We start from the raw sequence: 15,291 nt of genomic DNA, 5'->3' as shown, positions 1-15,291 counted from the left end.
TTACAGTAAATGCTGCATTCTCTCTCTGCAGAAAGGTATGCTGGTATCATGCAGAATGACCCTTTTTACTAGTGGAGCCTAAGTGCTTATCTTCAAGGAATCAGGCTGCCTTAAAGTGCTGGTCTTCACTGCTGGGAAGTACGCTAGCAGGAATAGCGGGAAAGGGTAAAATCAGCAATTCCTCGGCAAGCTGCTGATTGTTCATATTTGTGTAGGGAAAAAAAAAATACATGGTTCCTGATTTACTAGATGCTTTCCCTGTGCTCATGCTAGTAAAAGATCCTCCTGCAGGCCTGTAATACTGCTGCTTTTTTACCTCCCATAATGAATATTCAAAAGCTGCAGTCATTGAGGACTCAGGTGGCAAAAATAGTAAGATGATTGAAGCGAGCCTTGACATAAAAGCCTAAAAGTACGTTTCTAACTACATGAAAACCGGGCAGATTCCCCTTTCTCCTGACCACGTTCAAGAATGGTGCCAGGAAATCTCCCATGAATTAAATGCCTGTCTCGCACACGAGCGTGATCGCATCTCTCCCTCTGTATGATGTGTTGTAATAAGTATGTTTAAAAAAAAGGAGGGGGGGAAGACAACAGGGCTTTCTGTAATCCTCTCTCACAAAATGTAATGTAATTGAAAAATGGGTATAAAGGGCGCACTGTTAAGATATGGCAATGCATGCATTGTTTTCTGTATAATGCAGGCAGGGTCTCCATGGTAAAAAGAAATTTTTATTTTATTTTATTTTTTTGTCACCGTCAGCAGTTAACCTAAAGTAGGAGCTGCTCCATTTCATTATAGGTTAAATGACTTACCATGCAAAACCGGCTGAGAAGCATAGATCATCAACCCCCTTTTTTTYCATAGGTTTTAAAAATAGGCTTTCGGATTAGTGAAGACAAGACAAAGCCACGGATGTTATTGCTCAGGAATTTATCTAATAGAAAGCGCTCCYTTTCAGCATCCCCCTTCGCCAGAGTCAGTTAGACACTTCCAGCTGGTGGCAGGGGACACAGCCATAATAGCGCGTTCTCTGTCCCAGCTGTCTCTCTCATCGCCTTGGGCGCCTTACGATGGCTCTGCTGCTTTCCCAAGGTGCAGGTACAGCCAGGTACAGGGAGGCATCTGCAAGCACGCGTCTGGGTAGCGACTGCAGGCGCCTGTGAGCTCCTTGAATGCTGCCTGTGTTGCTGCTCTGCTCACAGCTCTCCTGCCAGTCACCGGAGCGGTCGCTGTGCGGGCTGCCGAAAGGTGCCCGAGGAAATCACCTCGCAGGAGGCACCGGTGCCCAGGAGGATTCTTAATGCATTATGGCTCACGCAGCGTCGCAGTTAAAGAAAAACAGGGATTTAGAAATCAATGCCGAAGAAGAGACCGAGAAAAAAAGAAAACACAGGAAAAGGTCCCGGGATCGGAAGAAAAAGGTACCTAGATGCGTGGCGAATTCGGACAGGGTTTCTTTTGTTTTAATTTCCTTACCGTCGCCAGTGAGCTGGGGGTGCTGGCCCCGGGTGCGCGCTGGCGGCGTGAGGCTGGGCTGGCTCCGGGGCCGGCGGCCGTGGGGCGATGCGGAGGTGCGCGCGCCAGCCCGCCGGCCCGCCGCCGCCTGCACATGGTTGGGAACAGGGTAAACGCTGAGCTGCGCTCAGAGAGCAGCYGCTTAGCCTCGCATGCATGGACTTGGGGGGAACGTGTGCGGCAGCAGATTTATTTTTCTTTGTGTTAGGACTGTCACATGTTTGAATCCATTTTTGGGATGATGTTACAGAAAGAAGATGCTCCATTGTGTCTCCCTCCTGCTAGAGCTGAAATGCTTTACAGAACCAAGCTGGAGCAATCTGTTATTGGCAACTTTCTTTTGTTAGGGAAATCTGTGACTGAGGTGCTAGAGCCCGGCTTTTCTGCGCTGTAGCTTTGCCTTAGCTGCAGGAATCCCTCCAGCACACTAGGGCTTGGGAAATGCAGTAAATGCTGCATTGCTCATTGTTCGGTCGAGAGCCCGTGGTGAGATTCAAGCCTTGCTGTTTTTCTCCAAGGGAAAAGCTGGAATAGTTGYGGCTCGTGGCATAATGGCAGATAAAGAGGCCAACCGCTCTGGCTGCTCTGTGGATGCGTCCTTAAAAATGACACCTTACACGCTGCTCTGTAGAAATAAGGCCCGGCGTGATTTCTTGGTCTCTCGCTGTACTTTATAATGGATCTTTAAGCCTGTATGKATAAGCAGCTGCCCGCTTTAGGGGGAACCTGGTCCTGCAGTATTCCCGGTGCCTTTGTGAACCCCCGCCGAGGTGCTGGCCGCTGCTGCGTTCCCGTGTGGCGGGAGGGACGTGCAGGCTGCCCAGCATCGGTGCAGCGCCGGCCTGGGCGGGAGGCAGCGCTCCCTGCCCTCTGCTCTGCGCCGGGCACGGGCAGCGCTGCCCTCGGGCCGGGCGCCCTGCTCGCCCGCCAGCCCGGCCTCGGCRCACGCCACAGCGGGCGAGCGAGAGGCTGCCCTTGGCGCTGCTTCAGAGGCCTCCCCGCTTGATGCTGGCCTGAATTAGCACTGCTGTGCTTGCCTGCTCCTTGCTTCTGTGCAGCTCTGTATAATGGAGCTGGCAGGTTCCCCTTCAGTGCCCCCCTGGCTCCAGCTGTGCCTCCCAGAGGGAATGGGGGGTCAGGCTCCGCAGCCTGCGCTGCCCTGTGAGCTGAGGAGGAAGGTGCCGCTTGGGCAGCTCGCGATGTGGATGCCCGGGTGCTTGGTGTGCATGGGAGCCCTGCGCCGGCAGGGAGGGCCCAGGCCCTGGGGCTGCACTGCAGAGCTGCCGGGGAGAGAGGAGCTGGGGCAGGAGCGAGCCGAGGCCACTGCCCTGGGGCTGCACTGCAGAGCAGCCGGGAAGAGAGGAGCTGGGGCAGGAGCGAGCCGAGCCCACTGCCCTGGACCCTGGGGCTGCACTGCAGAGCAGTTGGGGGTGAGGAGCCGGGGCAGGAGCGAGCCCAGGCCGCTGCCCTGGACCCTGGGCCTCCCACTGCAGAGCAGCTGGGGATGAGGAGCCGGGGCAGGAGCAAGCTGAGGCTGCTGCCCTGGACCCTGGGCCTCACACTGCAGCGCTCCTGCGGTGCAGAGAGGAGAGCTCTGAACGACCCCGGGGCCCGTGGGTGAATATGGAGCCATTCATTTGTAACGCGGGGAATTYTTTTGCAAGATTTCATTTCTGTGTATTTAACCAGACAGCAAAGAGATCTTTCATTCTACCAATGGCTTTTAGTGTTTTTTCTTCCTTCCTGTCTTACTGGAATTTGGTAGCTTATTTTCTTTCCGAATTTCCTTAGGGCTTTGCAGATTCAGGGCTCACAGAGGCCACCAGGAGAACGAAGCAAAAAGCAGCAACTGCAGCACTTTTAAATGTCTGGGCATCAGTCTTCTCATAGCAAAGACCCAGTGCAGGGGGTGTAGGCAGCCCAGTAATTGTGGCTTGCCATTTTGTACTTTCCTGACTATTTAAAACACTTTCCCCCCAATATTTCCACTACGAGTTGTGAGTCACTTGTTCCTCTGCACCACCCACCAGGCAGCAGCGCTTGGGGGTTTGCAGATCACAAGATACTGCACAAAGCAAACGCTCTCCTTCAGCAGGAGGCAGAACTAGCCCCCCGGGCCTTCCCGGCAGCCCGGGGGAGCAGGCAGCACCCAGGGCTCTGGCTAATGTGCACAGCAGGGCGAGGGAGGCGTCTGGGGGCTGGAGAGGGGCCGGGGCAGCGCCCAGGCCCGACGCAGCAGCAGCGGCGGCGCTGGTTTGTGTGCCCGCGCGCTGCGGGCGTCGCAGGCTCCCCGTGGCAGCTCACAGCCTCTGCCTGCAGAAGCAGGTTACTGTGCAGTAACTCTGCTGTTAGGGCTGGCTTCAAGCCTTCATGAGAAGGATCAATTTTTATTTAAAAAATGCACATAAGCACCACGCAGGATATAGCGCCCTGGGTTTTATTCCTTCCCATTTCATGTTAAGCTGAGTCTTGCTGAGTTGCTGCTTTTACCCCTGTGGAGTCGCCTTATGCGCTAGGAGCCCACCACGCTCCTCCTGTTCASTTGAATTCAAGGCACTTGTGAAGATGGGGAGCTTGAACAGTTTTAACTCATGTGAGGCACAGGAACGGGCCTGGGCAATGAAGCAAGTGCCCTAAAAGACCTGCGTTGTACACATTTCCCGTTTGTTTCAGCTGTGCCTTGCAGGCGAATTCTGGCCRCTTGTGCAGCGTGTTGCAGTGCAGCGGGCTGAGCCCACCCAAGGGYGGCCCCGAGCCCCGGCTGCAACCGGCAAGCACAGCAGCCACCTCTGAGGAGGCAAGTGATTGACTGACGTGATGATTTGCTTGATTCCTTACAGTGCCACTCTGTCATGCATAGTTGGCTTTGGGGAAAGCAGAAATTGTTTATCCTGTAACAATATCTCAAAAGAAATTAGTTGCTTAGTCAGTGCTATTCCTAAAATAAAGGTGAAATCTAAGGCTTTTTTTTCCCCTTCTTTTTTGGTTCAATGCATAGTAGAAGCGAAGGGCTGCTCTTGGCACACACTCAATGATTTATATTTGATGCAATATTCAGGAAGGCTGGAGCCGTTTCCATTTGTGTGTGGCGGTGTGGGCTAGCATGTCCTGTGGCGGCACAAAAAGCAGGGCCGTGGCAGAAAGCCTGGCTGCTGCCCTCCCTTCGGTGGCAGAAATTGGGCACTGTACTGGGAGCCCACCTTGCAAATCCTCCTCGTGTCCTTGCACCTCTTGTCACCTTTGAAGGGAAGGAGGAGCCGCGGGGCCGCAAGGAGTGGGGCAGCTCCCGCAGCACCAAGGAGGGGGCCGCGGGGCTCCCGCTGCTGCCCCCGCCGCTCTCTGCCCACGATGGGTTGCTCTGTGGTTTAAGGAACAATTTAGGTTGCAAGTGGTGCAGTTTTCACATACAACAAGGGCCTAGTAGTTCTCAGGTAAAGGCTGAAGCAGGAGAGCCTCAAGGCTTTTAACTCAGAAAATAAATACAAKTTCACTCTCTTTTGGTTTTAATCTCATATATTTTAAACAAATCTTAGGATTGTCAAGATCATCTTTGGTTTTGGAATGGTTGCAGAGCACAGTAGTAGAATTTAGACAGGCCAGAATAAATACAAGACACACAAAGATGTTGATTTACTCTTTGGGTAATCCTTATGGCAAATGCAAAGGAGATGTAGAATGGGGCTTGAATGCAAGAAGAGCTGTTGAATTTGATGGAAAATTTTCCTACATGCTAGAAAAATTTGGATCATGTCCTTGRTTTTGGACATGATACTCTATCACAGGCAAATAAGCTAAAATAAGTGAAGGGCATTTTGGCAGATATCTGGAGGCTCCTGTGGATGGGATCTCTGTTAGCAACATTGAATTCTTCCCGGCTTTGGCTTTAGTGCTGAAAGAGCATCGCTCTTCAGCTGATAAAAACAATTCCTTCTCAAAGGCAGCTCCTGAAAGAATGAAAAGACCGTGCTGTGTTATTTAACTAGCACTAGAGCATCATTTGAAGTGGGCACCTCATAGTGTTACTTTCTTGTTTACCAACACAGGGAAAAAAAAGATGAGGCAAMATATTTACCTTTTTCTATTTGTTCAGCTTCTTTGTCCCTTGGTCCGGGCTTGTGGTGGTGCAGGATTAGTTACTGTGCCCGTGGCGGCCAAACCACCCTGTAGGTGCTCAATGTTCCCGGCCGCGGTGGGAGGAGAGGCGAGAGGGAGGACGAACAGCAGGTGATCGCTCCATCCCAGAGAGATTGTTAAATGACTAGATTTAGAGCTGGACTCGCAGGAAACGTAAATCAATATCTGGTTGGTACTAATGGAGTCTTTTATCCTTCTGTCTTTCCCTCCCAGGCTGGGTTTATTTATTTTCTGGGAGGACCGAGGGGTAGGGGAAACATCCCTTCCATGGAAAATGGGTGCTTTTGAAGCAAATGAAAATTCAAGAAGGTAAACAGTGTCTTTTGGGTTTTTTTGTCTGTAAAACAGAATTTTTGCATAATCATTAATAGCCAAACGTCAAAGCCTGCCTGGTTCCTTGCTCGCGAGCACCCGCACCGCTGGTTGGGCGACGTGGCTCCCCTGGGGCGCAGGCACCTGCTCGCGCGCCCGTGTGGCCCCGCGCGGCGGCTCRTCCCCTTGGTGCTCGCACGGGATAAGGGGAAGGAAATACAGGAATAACTGCTCTGAAACGAAGTCTGAGCTGTTGGCTTCAGCAATAAAGGGGGTAGTGCCAGCAGAGCAGGGTTGTGTGAGGGAATAGAGTTAGACCTGAGGGATTTGGCTGGGCCCAGCATGTTTGTCTGGCTGGAAACACACTGGACATTAGGGCAGCTCTGCATGGCGGTGGCTCCGGTGGGAGCAGCGCGCGGGGCCCTCCCGGGTGCTGGGCCCGGTTTGGGGGCTGCAGCGCGCGGGGCCYTCCCGGGTGCTGGGCCCSGTTYGGGGGCTGCAGCGCGCGGGGCCCTCCCGGGTGCTGGGCCCSGTTYGGGGGCTGCAGCGCGCGGGGCCCTCCCGGGTGCTGGGCCCSGTTYGGGGGCTGCAGCGCGCGGGGCCCTCCCGGGTGCTGGGCCCCGTTCAGGGGCTGCGCCTACTGCGCGCTGTTCTCAGCTGCAGCTGCCTAACTTAGGCTGTAGCCCCATACATTTAGTGGGAAAAGACAGGGGTCTTCAGAGGATAATTCGGTGCGCTGAGACAATTTAAAGCACTGTCCTCGTTTCCAAAGGCGTTGAGTATCCCCAAGTCCTGCCAGCTTCAGCTGGCAGCCCGAGGGTCGTGTGGAGGCTCCAGAGGCTCCTGTGGGCCCTCCCTGCACGCCCGCCGGCCGAGGAGCACCGCGTTTACRCGAGTTTTCTTTAGTATTAAGTAAAATTAATGTGGACAGGAAAACTACATCAATGTGAAGGCCTGTTTTGCTACTTGAAAAGGAAACTTACTCTGGGATATGTTTTTAAAAATTCAGAATTTTGGTAAGGAGCTGAAGTTCCCCATTACTGAGAAAGAGTTGCTGCCTAGTAAACAGGTTTACTGGGACTGAGGGCTTTGCATGAAGTACCAGCAAAGTACCAAACTTTCTCTGGCCTTTGTGGTTGCACAAAGATGCAGCACTTGTGCCTTGTATCCTTCAGCTGAGCGTTTGTTTGGGGGGCCTTGTAAGATTTATTTTAATGAACTGAATGATGCCTCTTACCTAAGTGTTGTTTGGTTCATCCACGTTTTATTGCCCAGTTTGGGATTTTAGTTTATTGGGCAGCTGCTGACCCTGTTGAATATTGTTGCATCCCAGCTTGTGCAGCAGCTTAAATCTCAGTTTGTGCTCTTCACCTTAGTATCTTAATCTTTTATTGAAAGTCAGTCATAATTAGAGAAATGGAGAGGGTAGAGAGGGTTCCTTTATACCTCAGTCCTGTCTCTGTTAGCTCRTTGCTGCATTTCTTGTGCATTAGCTCCTGTGTCTGTGCAGCCTGGTGTGGGTGGCAGTGCAGGGGGCCGAACGCAGCAGCATCTCCGTGTGTCGCTGCGGGGAGGCAGGCAGGGTCCCAGCCGAGCCTGTTGTGCCAGCCCCTCACATCAGGCGTTTGCAGCAAAGCCAGCAAGGCTGTGATCTTGTCTCTTCGCTCGCTGGCAAAGGAAGAGACGTGTATGTCACTTCTGATACGCAAGCCAATGTCAGCTGAAATCAAGTAGAAAGTGCCCGTTTGTGGCCTCTGCTGGGCACAGCGCGGCCTTGGAGGGGGCTGAGACTTGTGTGCCCTGAGCAGGGCTTCCTGCTCTTGCTTTTGGGGCGTCTTGAACGTCACCAATTGCTAACTGGGTGGCTGCTAATGTAGCTGGTGTCGGTTCGGAGGCTTGCACGGTGCCCTCATGCCGGGGAGCCACCGTGGGGCACTGGGGCCCTCGCCTTGGYGCTGTGCTGGCCCCTACCACAAGCCATACGCAGGAGCTGCCCATTTTGGTCCATGCTTCTGTGGTGGGAGTCCCTGTCGGTGCAGCCCAGGACGTTACGTGGGAGGGAGCTGCCTCCCGTAAGCCTGTCACTGGCCTCCTTCGGGGGCCCAGGACAGCTCATCAGGCCTTGTGGACACTGCCGTGGTCTCTCCCAAGCCATAATAGTCTCCCCTGCGCTCACCGTGAGCTTCGTGTTGAGCATTGAAGTCTAGTTCAATGGCTAAAGTTACCATTGGCAAGCAGGGCCGCTTGRCAGACGGGAGCATCCGTGGGCTCTCTGCCTGCTTGGGACTCGCCTGCATCTAGGATCGTCCCCGGGGCTGGAGCCCATGGCTGCACGGCAGAGACCCTCGGGCTCTGAAGTCTTGCTGAGGGGCAGGTGGGAGGAAAGCCTCCTCGATTACAGTTTTGCCATCTAAGCAAAGAAAACATCTTCAAGGGAAATCTACAGATGCATTGGATACCTGGAGTCCTAGTTTCTTCTACCACTTGATTTAATTTGAAACCCTCAGCACTTTGAAGCTGTTAAGTATCAAAATTCTGATAACTTAAGACTGCTGTTTTTCTACCAGTCTGAAAAGATTAAAAAGCTGCTGAGAGGAAAACATCTCTTATGACAGTGGGTGCGCAGTCAAAGTTTCTAAGTAGGGCAGCGTGAGGAACAGCCACCACTTTTTAACATCTATGGAAAGAACGTATTTTGTTTGATGTTTCTATCTGACTCTTTTTCTGCCTCTTTCTTGCTTTTTTCAAATATCTGGTTATGTTTAAAAACAGCTTAATAGATGTCCTGCACCCTCAGCACATGGTWCCCGTGTAAAAGTAGGCAAACTTGCAGGTGCTTCAAAGAGCAGAGGGTTCTCCCATGGACTCTTCCACAGGCGTCTTATTCAGCAACTTAATCTCTGGTTTTCCTCTCCCTAAAACATCCCTGTCATTTTCTACTTCACRTTTTAAGGATCCCTTTTCACATGGCAAGCACCAACCACTCTTCTATTCTTGTTCCGTAACATATTTTGAATGCCTTATATAGGGACTGTTCTAAAAACATAAGGCCCATGCAGGATTTAGCTCTTTCCTTTTTTTTAACTGTTATTTTGATTCATTTCTTATGGGTGTACCAAGCCATTGGCTAGCAGCTTTTTTACCACTGATCAGACTAGTTAATTTTTGATGATAATTCATGTTGATTTAAAAAAAATCGGTCAGACCCTGCTGGGGTTGTCRCTGTTGGTCAGAGCTCAGGCGCGAGGCCCGCCTGCGTGTGAGGCCGAGCTGGTGAACCGGCAGCGCTTCCTAACGGAGCGGGTGGCTTCTGGAGCTACTGGCCCACGAGCCTTGAAGCTAGACTCGTTGAATTGTGGTCAAGTTATAGGTCCAATTAGAAGAACCACTGAACTTGTGCAGGAAATTCAGCTTGAAAGGCCACGTGCGCAATCTGCCTTGGGTGCGGAAGCCAAGAGATGCTGTGACCAGAGCAGATCCGCAGGGAAGCGGCTCCGCGCCTGCTTCCCGAGAGCCAAGCTGCCCGTTTCTCCTTGTCTACTGCCAAATGCAAAGGAGCAAACGGAGCTGCTGATGCTTTTTAAAGCAAAGCAATTTGAAGGAAGATGAACCATCTTTTCCAGGTACTGATGCYGACTTGATAGGAGCAGAAATTTTGGCATTGAACTAGGCGAAAAGATAAAGACCCCAGCTTTATACAGCAGGGCGAGAAGCTCCTCTGGCTGAAGGACATCCAGGAGATGGCATCTGATCGAGTCCTCAACAAGATGAGATCTTTTATCCCTTGCCTGGTTGCAGGAGTTTACGTTGTGCCTGTATAGCTTGTTGCCTCCACAAGGTCTAGGTATAAAGAGCCAGCTGCAAATTAATCAGGGCTCATCAGTTATTTCTAAGACAAAGTTGAGCAGCTCGATAACACCTATAAAATAGCAAGTCTTCCCAGACATAGCAGTTTGCTAAACAAAAAAAAAWATATAATATATATATTTTTACTCTTCAAGGTTTAGGGAGAAAATGAGATTCAGTTTCTTATCTTTCTGTATGTTGCTTTTGCATTTGTGGTAGATTTTTCTCACATTTTCTTGACAAGTCAGAGCCTCTGTCCTAGTTTTGCAGGCTCCCCCTGTCACTGCCTTGGCGGCTGCCTGGAAGAGTTGTAAAAGAGTTGTCTGGAGAAGGAAGAAAGGCAGCTTCACAAAAGGGAGGCAAATTCAGCCTTCTGTTCATGCTCAAGCTGAAGAAGATCTTAAGAAAATATTGATGAAATTTACAAAAAGGAAAAAAGAAAATTGAGGAAAAAAGAAAGATGCATCTTGAGCTAGCTAGAAAGAGATCCTGTCTGAGGCCTTCTGGCTTGAATATTGAAATCCCTTGCATCTGCTGGGGCTCGACTTTGGCTGTGTCCCTTATTCAAAAATGATGTATATAAAAATATTTTTAGAAACTTGTATGTTAACTACTGGCAGTAGATGTTGTTAATAGTTACTTGATGCATTTCTTGATCAGGTGAACCGTCAGTTCTTTGCCTGTTGGAGAGGTTTGTTCATGTCAAAATACATGGAGTATGTGAAGCCTTGTTAATATGAGGACTGCCTTGAGTCCGCTTTATTTCATGGCGAGGCAGTTGTTGTGATTCAGTAAATGCCTCTGCTGTGGGGAGCTGCAGCTCTCGGGAGGATTTCTCCACGGGAGGGTATAGGTTTAGGGTGTAGCAGCCTCCTTGGAGCGAGTCCTGCTGCTTGGTGGAGAAGCAGACCAGCGACTCCTTGGGACACGTCGGGCGGCAGGAGAGGACAAGGCTGGAGGCAGTGGCCGGGGTGGCCCCAGGCGGGTGACTCGCAGCCGAGCGAGGGGAGCTGCGTGCAGCTTCCTTCCTGCCAGAAGCAAACGCGGGCGCGCTCGCGGGCGGCCCGGCTGCGGGCGCTGCGCTGGCACCGCGCGGCACCGCGGTGGCTCCGCTCACCCAGCGGCCGCAAGCTGCTGTGCCGCGGCCCTACCAGCGGTTAGCCTGTTACTGGCAAGTCAACAAACACTTGCTCTCCATTCTGATGGGTGCAGATATTAAGCTTTGACTAAAAGAGAAGTTATAGGTCTTTGAAGTCTTTCTGTGCTGTACCTGAAATCCTGTTGCACAGGTGTGGTCCATGGGCCATGCCATGTTTCCTCTCCTGAGCAGTGTCCCCAGATAGGATGGGAGATCCCGTGGGAGCGAGTTGAACTGCTTGTGCAGTCTGCACAATGAGGGGGATCCACCTATGTCACCAGAAAGAGGGAATTAAGTCAGTCATCCCCTCCAAAGATCCAAGTTCCTTTACATTAGATGAAGGAGAAGTTCTCCTTGCTTTGATTCTTAAAAGTCTCTGTCTGCAAAAGAGTCTTGGCTGCTGCAAAAGAAATGCAGAGGTGCAAAGGAATGGTATGAAACGAACACAGATACTTTGGTTTTCAGAGAGCAAAATATTTTGCCATCAAATTGTCTGTATGTGTCGAGCTGACAGGGAAGTGAAATTTTGTGCAGCTTCTTGTTTGGAAGTCTTTAATTTTTAATTCTGCCCTTGGATGGAAAGGCAAATGAGGTGTGCTGTTGTTTCTTAAAGCGCCCCATGACTAAGCAGACTGCATGATATCTTTGCTTCTGTTGTCATGGACCTGGTTAGTCCAAAGTGCTAAGTATTCTGGCACTAAGCCAGTGAAGCACTTAAGTGTGCACTTAAGTTTAAGCCTGTTTGTAATTCCCTAGAGCACAGAGGGAGCACTGTGTGCTTAAAGCTGAATCCAGTATTAAGTGATGTGTTGAATAGAGGCCATGGTACTTCCCCCATCATAAAATCCGTGTTTCTGGAGGAAAGAGTCCATATGGAATCGCCGTCGTTCCCTGGCTCCGGGCAGAGCAGGGTGGGGGCAGGTGCCTCGGTGGAGATGTCCCATTTAGCTCGGATGGGYGTCTGAAATAACGGGGATTCAGATCCACGTGAAAGGGGCTGTCCCGTTCATACACACTGATTTCTTCATAGATGCTTTTCTTTTATTAATATTACCAATATTGATCAGTTATCAATAAGCAAGTGTCAAGAACAGACAGGAAAAACCTTGAAGAGTAGAACAGTGTTGAATCCATAAATTAAGGCAATGGAGACCTCCCACTACTAGGTCACAGGTGACATTTGCATTCATATTAGTGCTTTAATATGCTTATTAAGAAGCTAATCAATTMATTGCTTGGTTTCCATTCCAGATACGATTCCAATATGTAATAGCTGAGTATATCAATTCTCCTTTGAGCAGTTATTTATATGGCACAAACCACTGTACTTTGGAACACGTTGGCAAAAGCCTAGTCACTAATCCAGGCAAGGGTTTCTTAGGTGAAAAAGAACAGAGTTAACATCCTTAAAAAATTTACATGTCTGACTTAAGCTTAACAAATTATTTATGTCCATGACAAGATAACYGTACTCTGCAGAATATAAAATTGTGATTTCAACTTTTGAATATGAAATATTCAGTCACTTGAAAGCCTTGTTTTGGCATCTTGAAAAGCCTTGTTTGGCATTAAGAAAAAGAATTTGAAGCAACTTTGGTTTAGAAATTTATTTGTAAAAGTCTTCTAAAACAAACAAAAAGGATCCCAATTTGGTTTTTGTATTCAGCAAAGGGCTAGTAAATTAATTTGTGAGTTAGTGCTTTTCCATGATATTATTTTTTTGTTACTGTGAGCAAAGAGACATTTCAATATGTGTGTTGCTCATGGGAGTCTTCATGGGAGTCCTTCAAGTTTGTCATGACGTTTTAGCTAAATGCCATCTGTGAAAGCTAGCCTAGCCTTTTAAGGCTAAACTTACCCTAGGCTAGGGCGTGGGGAACCCTCTTAAAAACTGCCCCGGGTCAACAGAATCCAACCTGAGATCACCAAGGAGACTGTTTAAAATCACAGCTATTATCTGTTTTCATTTCCTCTGCTGGAGAGCACCCCAAAACACTCATTATGTGGAGGGTATAATCTCTGAACAAATGGCATGGTGGAATTAATGAACAATTAACTGTGATCATATGTTATAAACAGAGCTGATTAGGATCCGCACAGGCCGGGGTTTCAGAAGGGCTCTTTTGACTCCGCTTTGCACTGCCGAGGTAGGGCCGTGCAGCTCTCATCTCTTATTTATCGTATACGTGTAACCTCATTTCCTCCGGGGTAGGGTTCCCTCTCCTAGTTTTCATGGCAACCAGACAAAGAATTCAGCCGTCCCTCCATTTACGTTTGAGGGAAATGGGAATTTCTCATGGCAATTCTTCTCTTCCCTGTTTAGCTAATACCCTTTTCTTGGAGGCTCCCCCCTGTATCCCATAGGCCGTTCTGCAGCGTCCCACAGGGCGGTTCAATGGGYGAGCAGGGTGAGAAGCCGAGGGAAGGAGCCGCGTGTCCCAGGCGCGGCGGCCGGGCYGTTCCTGGCCTCTCTGATTTACTGCCTTCATGAGATCAGACAAGCGTCAGGTGAACCGGAGAGATTCCATCTGCAGGCACGCCGGGCTCCGCACGCATTATTTACACTTCTTTTTTCCTCTCACTTTATTTAGGTTCCACATGTATGCATTTATTAAGTGCCTACTATTATACATGCTAATGTTGCTTTCCAAACGATCATGTCAGATACTGTGAGCAAGAGCGTTTTTGACCTTAAAGAAAAACGCTTCTGTTGTTTTAAAGCAGAGGCGGGCCTGGAGTTCTCCTAATGTCACCGGGGACACACGCGGATCTGTTTCAGAAGCTGCAGTGCAGCACCAGGCAATGACTGGCCATGCAGCCTGGTAATTCTGCATCACACAGAAGCATTAGCTTCCCCTTATCGCCTCAGTGCTCTGATCAGCCTGCAAAGGGAGACAAAAGAAACGTTCCGCTATRTAGTGACCTTCATTGTAGCAGCAGAAGCATTTTATTGTTTTATCACATTACTCGAGGCTCTCGAGGGCAGTGCATTGAGAATAGGAAGCTCATATGCAGCAAGACGACATGTGAAGTTTCCATTGCAGAAGGAGAGGCGGATTTTTTTAAAATGTGTGTGTGTGTTTGTGCTTTTTGGAATGCATATATTTGCAAGATGCTTAAGCAGCAATTTACAGAACAGTTCCTTAGTCAGAGAGCATTATGTTTGAATAATTTATCTTGAAATGTTAAAAAGTTATTACTGAAGTGGAAGCAACTCAATTAAATGTAACACCCTAAGGGGAGAGCCGGTATTTTTGGAATTACACAGGAATATGTCCAAATGGGACCGTCAATATTCCTAGCATGCGTATGAATTATTTTCTCTTGGTGGCATTCTACAATATTAGGGACTATGTTAAACAATATATTACATAATATATTACATAATACATTAAATATGTATTAAATAGCTGTGAATATTCTGGGGACACGTTTGATTTTCAGGTATCTTTTGCTCTGTCTTAGTATAGTCTATTTTGTCAGGATGTACCCCATTATCTGTGCTGTGATGGCGGTAGCCCAAGATGCAGATGATGCCAGCTATTCATGTCCTTAGATAAAATACTTTAAGAATCTGAAAATGTTTTAAGAATTCTAAGTGTAAAAAAGTACAAAATGCATTGGCTCCTCTCCTCTTAGCAAGGTGAGGGTGAAAACTGAAGTCCCGCTGTTCCTTGCCTGGGCACGCAGCATTTGTAAGAACATAGCAGTGGTGGCCTTGGCCAAAGGCTGCAGTGCGTGAAGGTCGCGGAGCCGAGGCCGCTGCGCAGGTCTGCTGAAGGAGGAGCTCACTGTCCTGCCTGGAGGTCACCGCGTCCCCGCTGCAGAGACGCTCTCATCTTGTTCTCTGCGTTCAAGCAGAAGGTAGAAAATATCCTGGGCCCTTCCTGGGTGAAGGTAGGGGGATGCAAGGGTGTTAGTACAGCAAGTAGGAGCCTGGGCTTACACACGCCTGGGTCTCGAACATCTCCTCCTTCCTGTTCCATTTCAGAAGCCTTTGGTTCCCTCGGCTGACCTACTTTGAGGAGTTTGGTCTCATAATGCCTGTAGATGTGCCAATATGGCTTTGGAAAAGGACTTGTTATCTTTGGCATAAGGGAGGGTGGTGTTTTCTTTGTTCTGTCTCACAGTAGCAGAGAGTTTGAAAATAGTAAGATTAGAAAGTTTGTTGTTAAGGAAGGTAAGAATTGCTTTAGTTTGGGGCAGGTGTCTGTGCAGGCTAAAGAGTCCAGCTCTGCAGGCTGCTGCAGGGCCTCACTCTTGACATAGAGATTTGCAATTGCTGTTTCAGTGGGGAATAAAATGGGAAATCTTGGTGCAGATTCATAGGATCTGAGGTTGG

The 15,291-nt window shown here is 49.4% G+C and overlaps 1 protein-coding gene across 1 annotated transcript in view; it reads left to right on the top strand.

Moving 5' to 3' along the window:
• Window positions 1-1,024: 1,024 nt before the first annotated feature.
• The window catches only part of ANK3 (ankyrin 3), a 154,682-nt gene continuing 140,415 nt past the window's right edge, over window positions 1,025-15,291 (top strand). The window contains exon 1 of the mRNA XM_026042980.1: window positions 1,025-1,425. Coding sequence (XP_025898765.1) covers window positions 1,312-1,425 — 114 coding nt within the window. The 5' untranslated portion in view covers window positions 1,025-1,311. The remainder of the gene's footprint in view (window positions 1,426-15,291) is intronic.

Source organism: Nothoprocta perdicaria, unplaced genomic scaffold (assembly GCF_003342845.1).
Source record: "Nothoprocta perdicaria isolate Ctin4 unplaced genomic scaffold, notPer1 scaffold_32, whole genome shotgun sequence".
Taxonomy (NCBI): Eukaryota; Metazoa; Chordata; class Aves; order Tinamiformes; family Tinamidae; genus Nothoprocta; species Nothoprocta perdicaria.
Note: the sequence above shows the minus strand (reverse complement) of the source record. Positions and strands in the feature narration are given on the sequence as shown.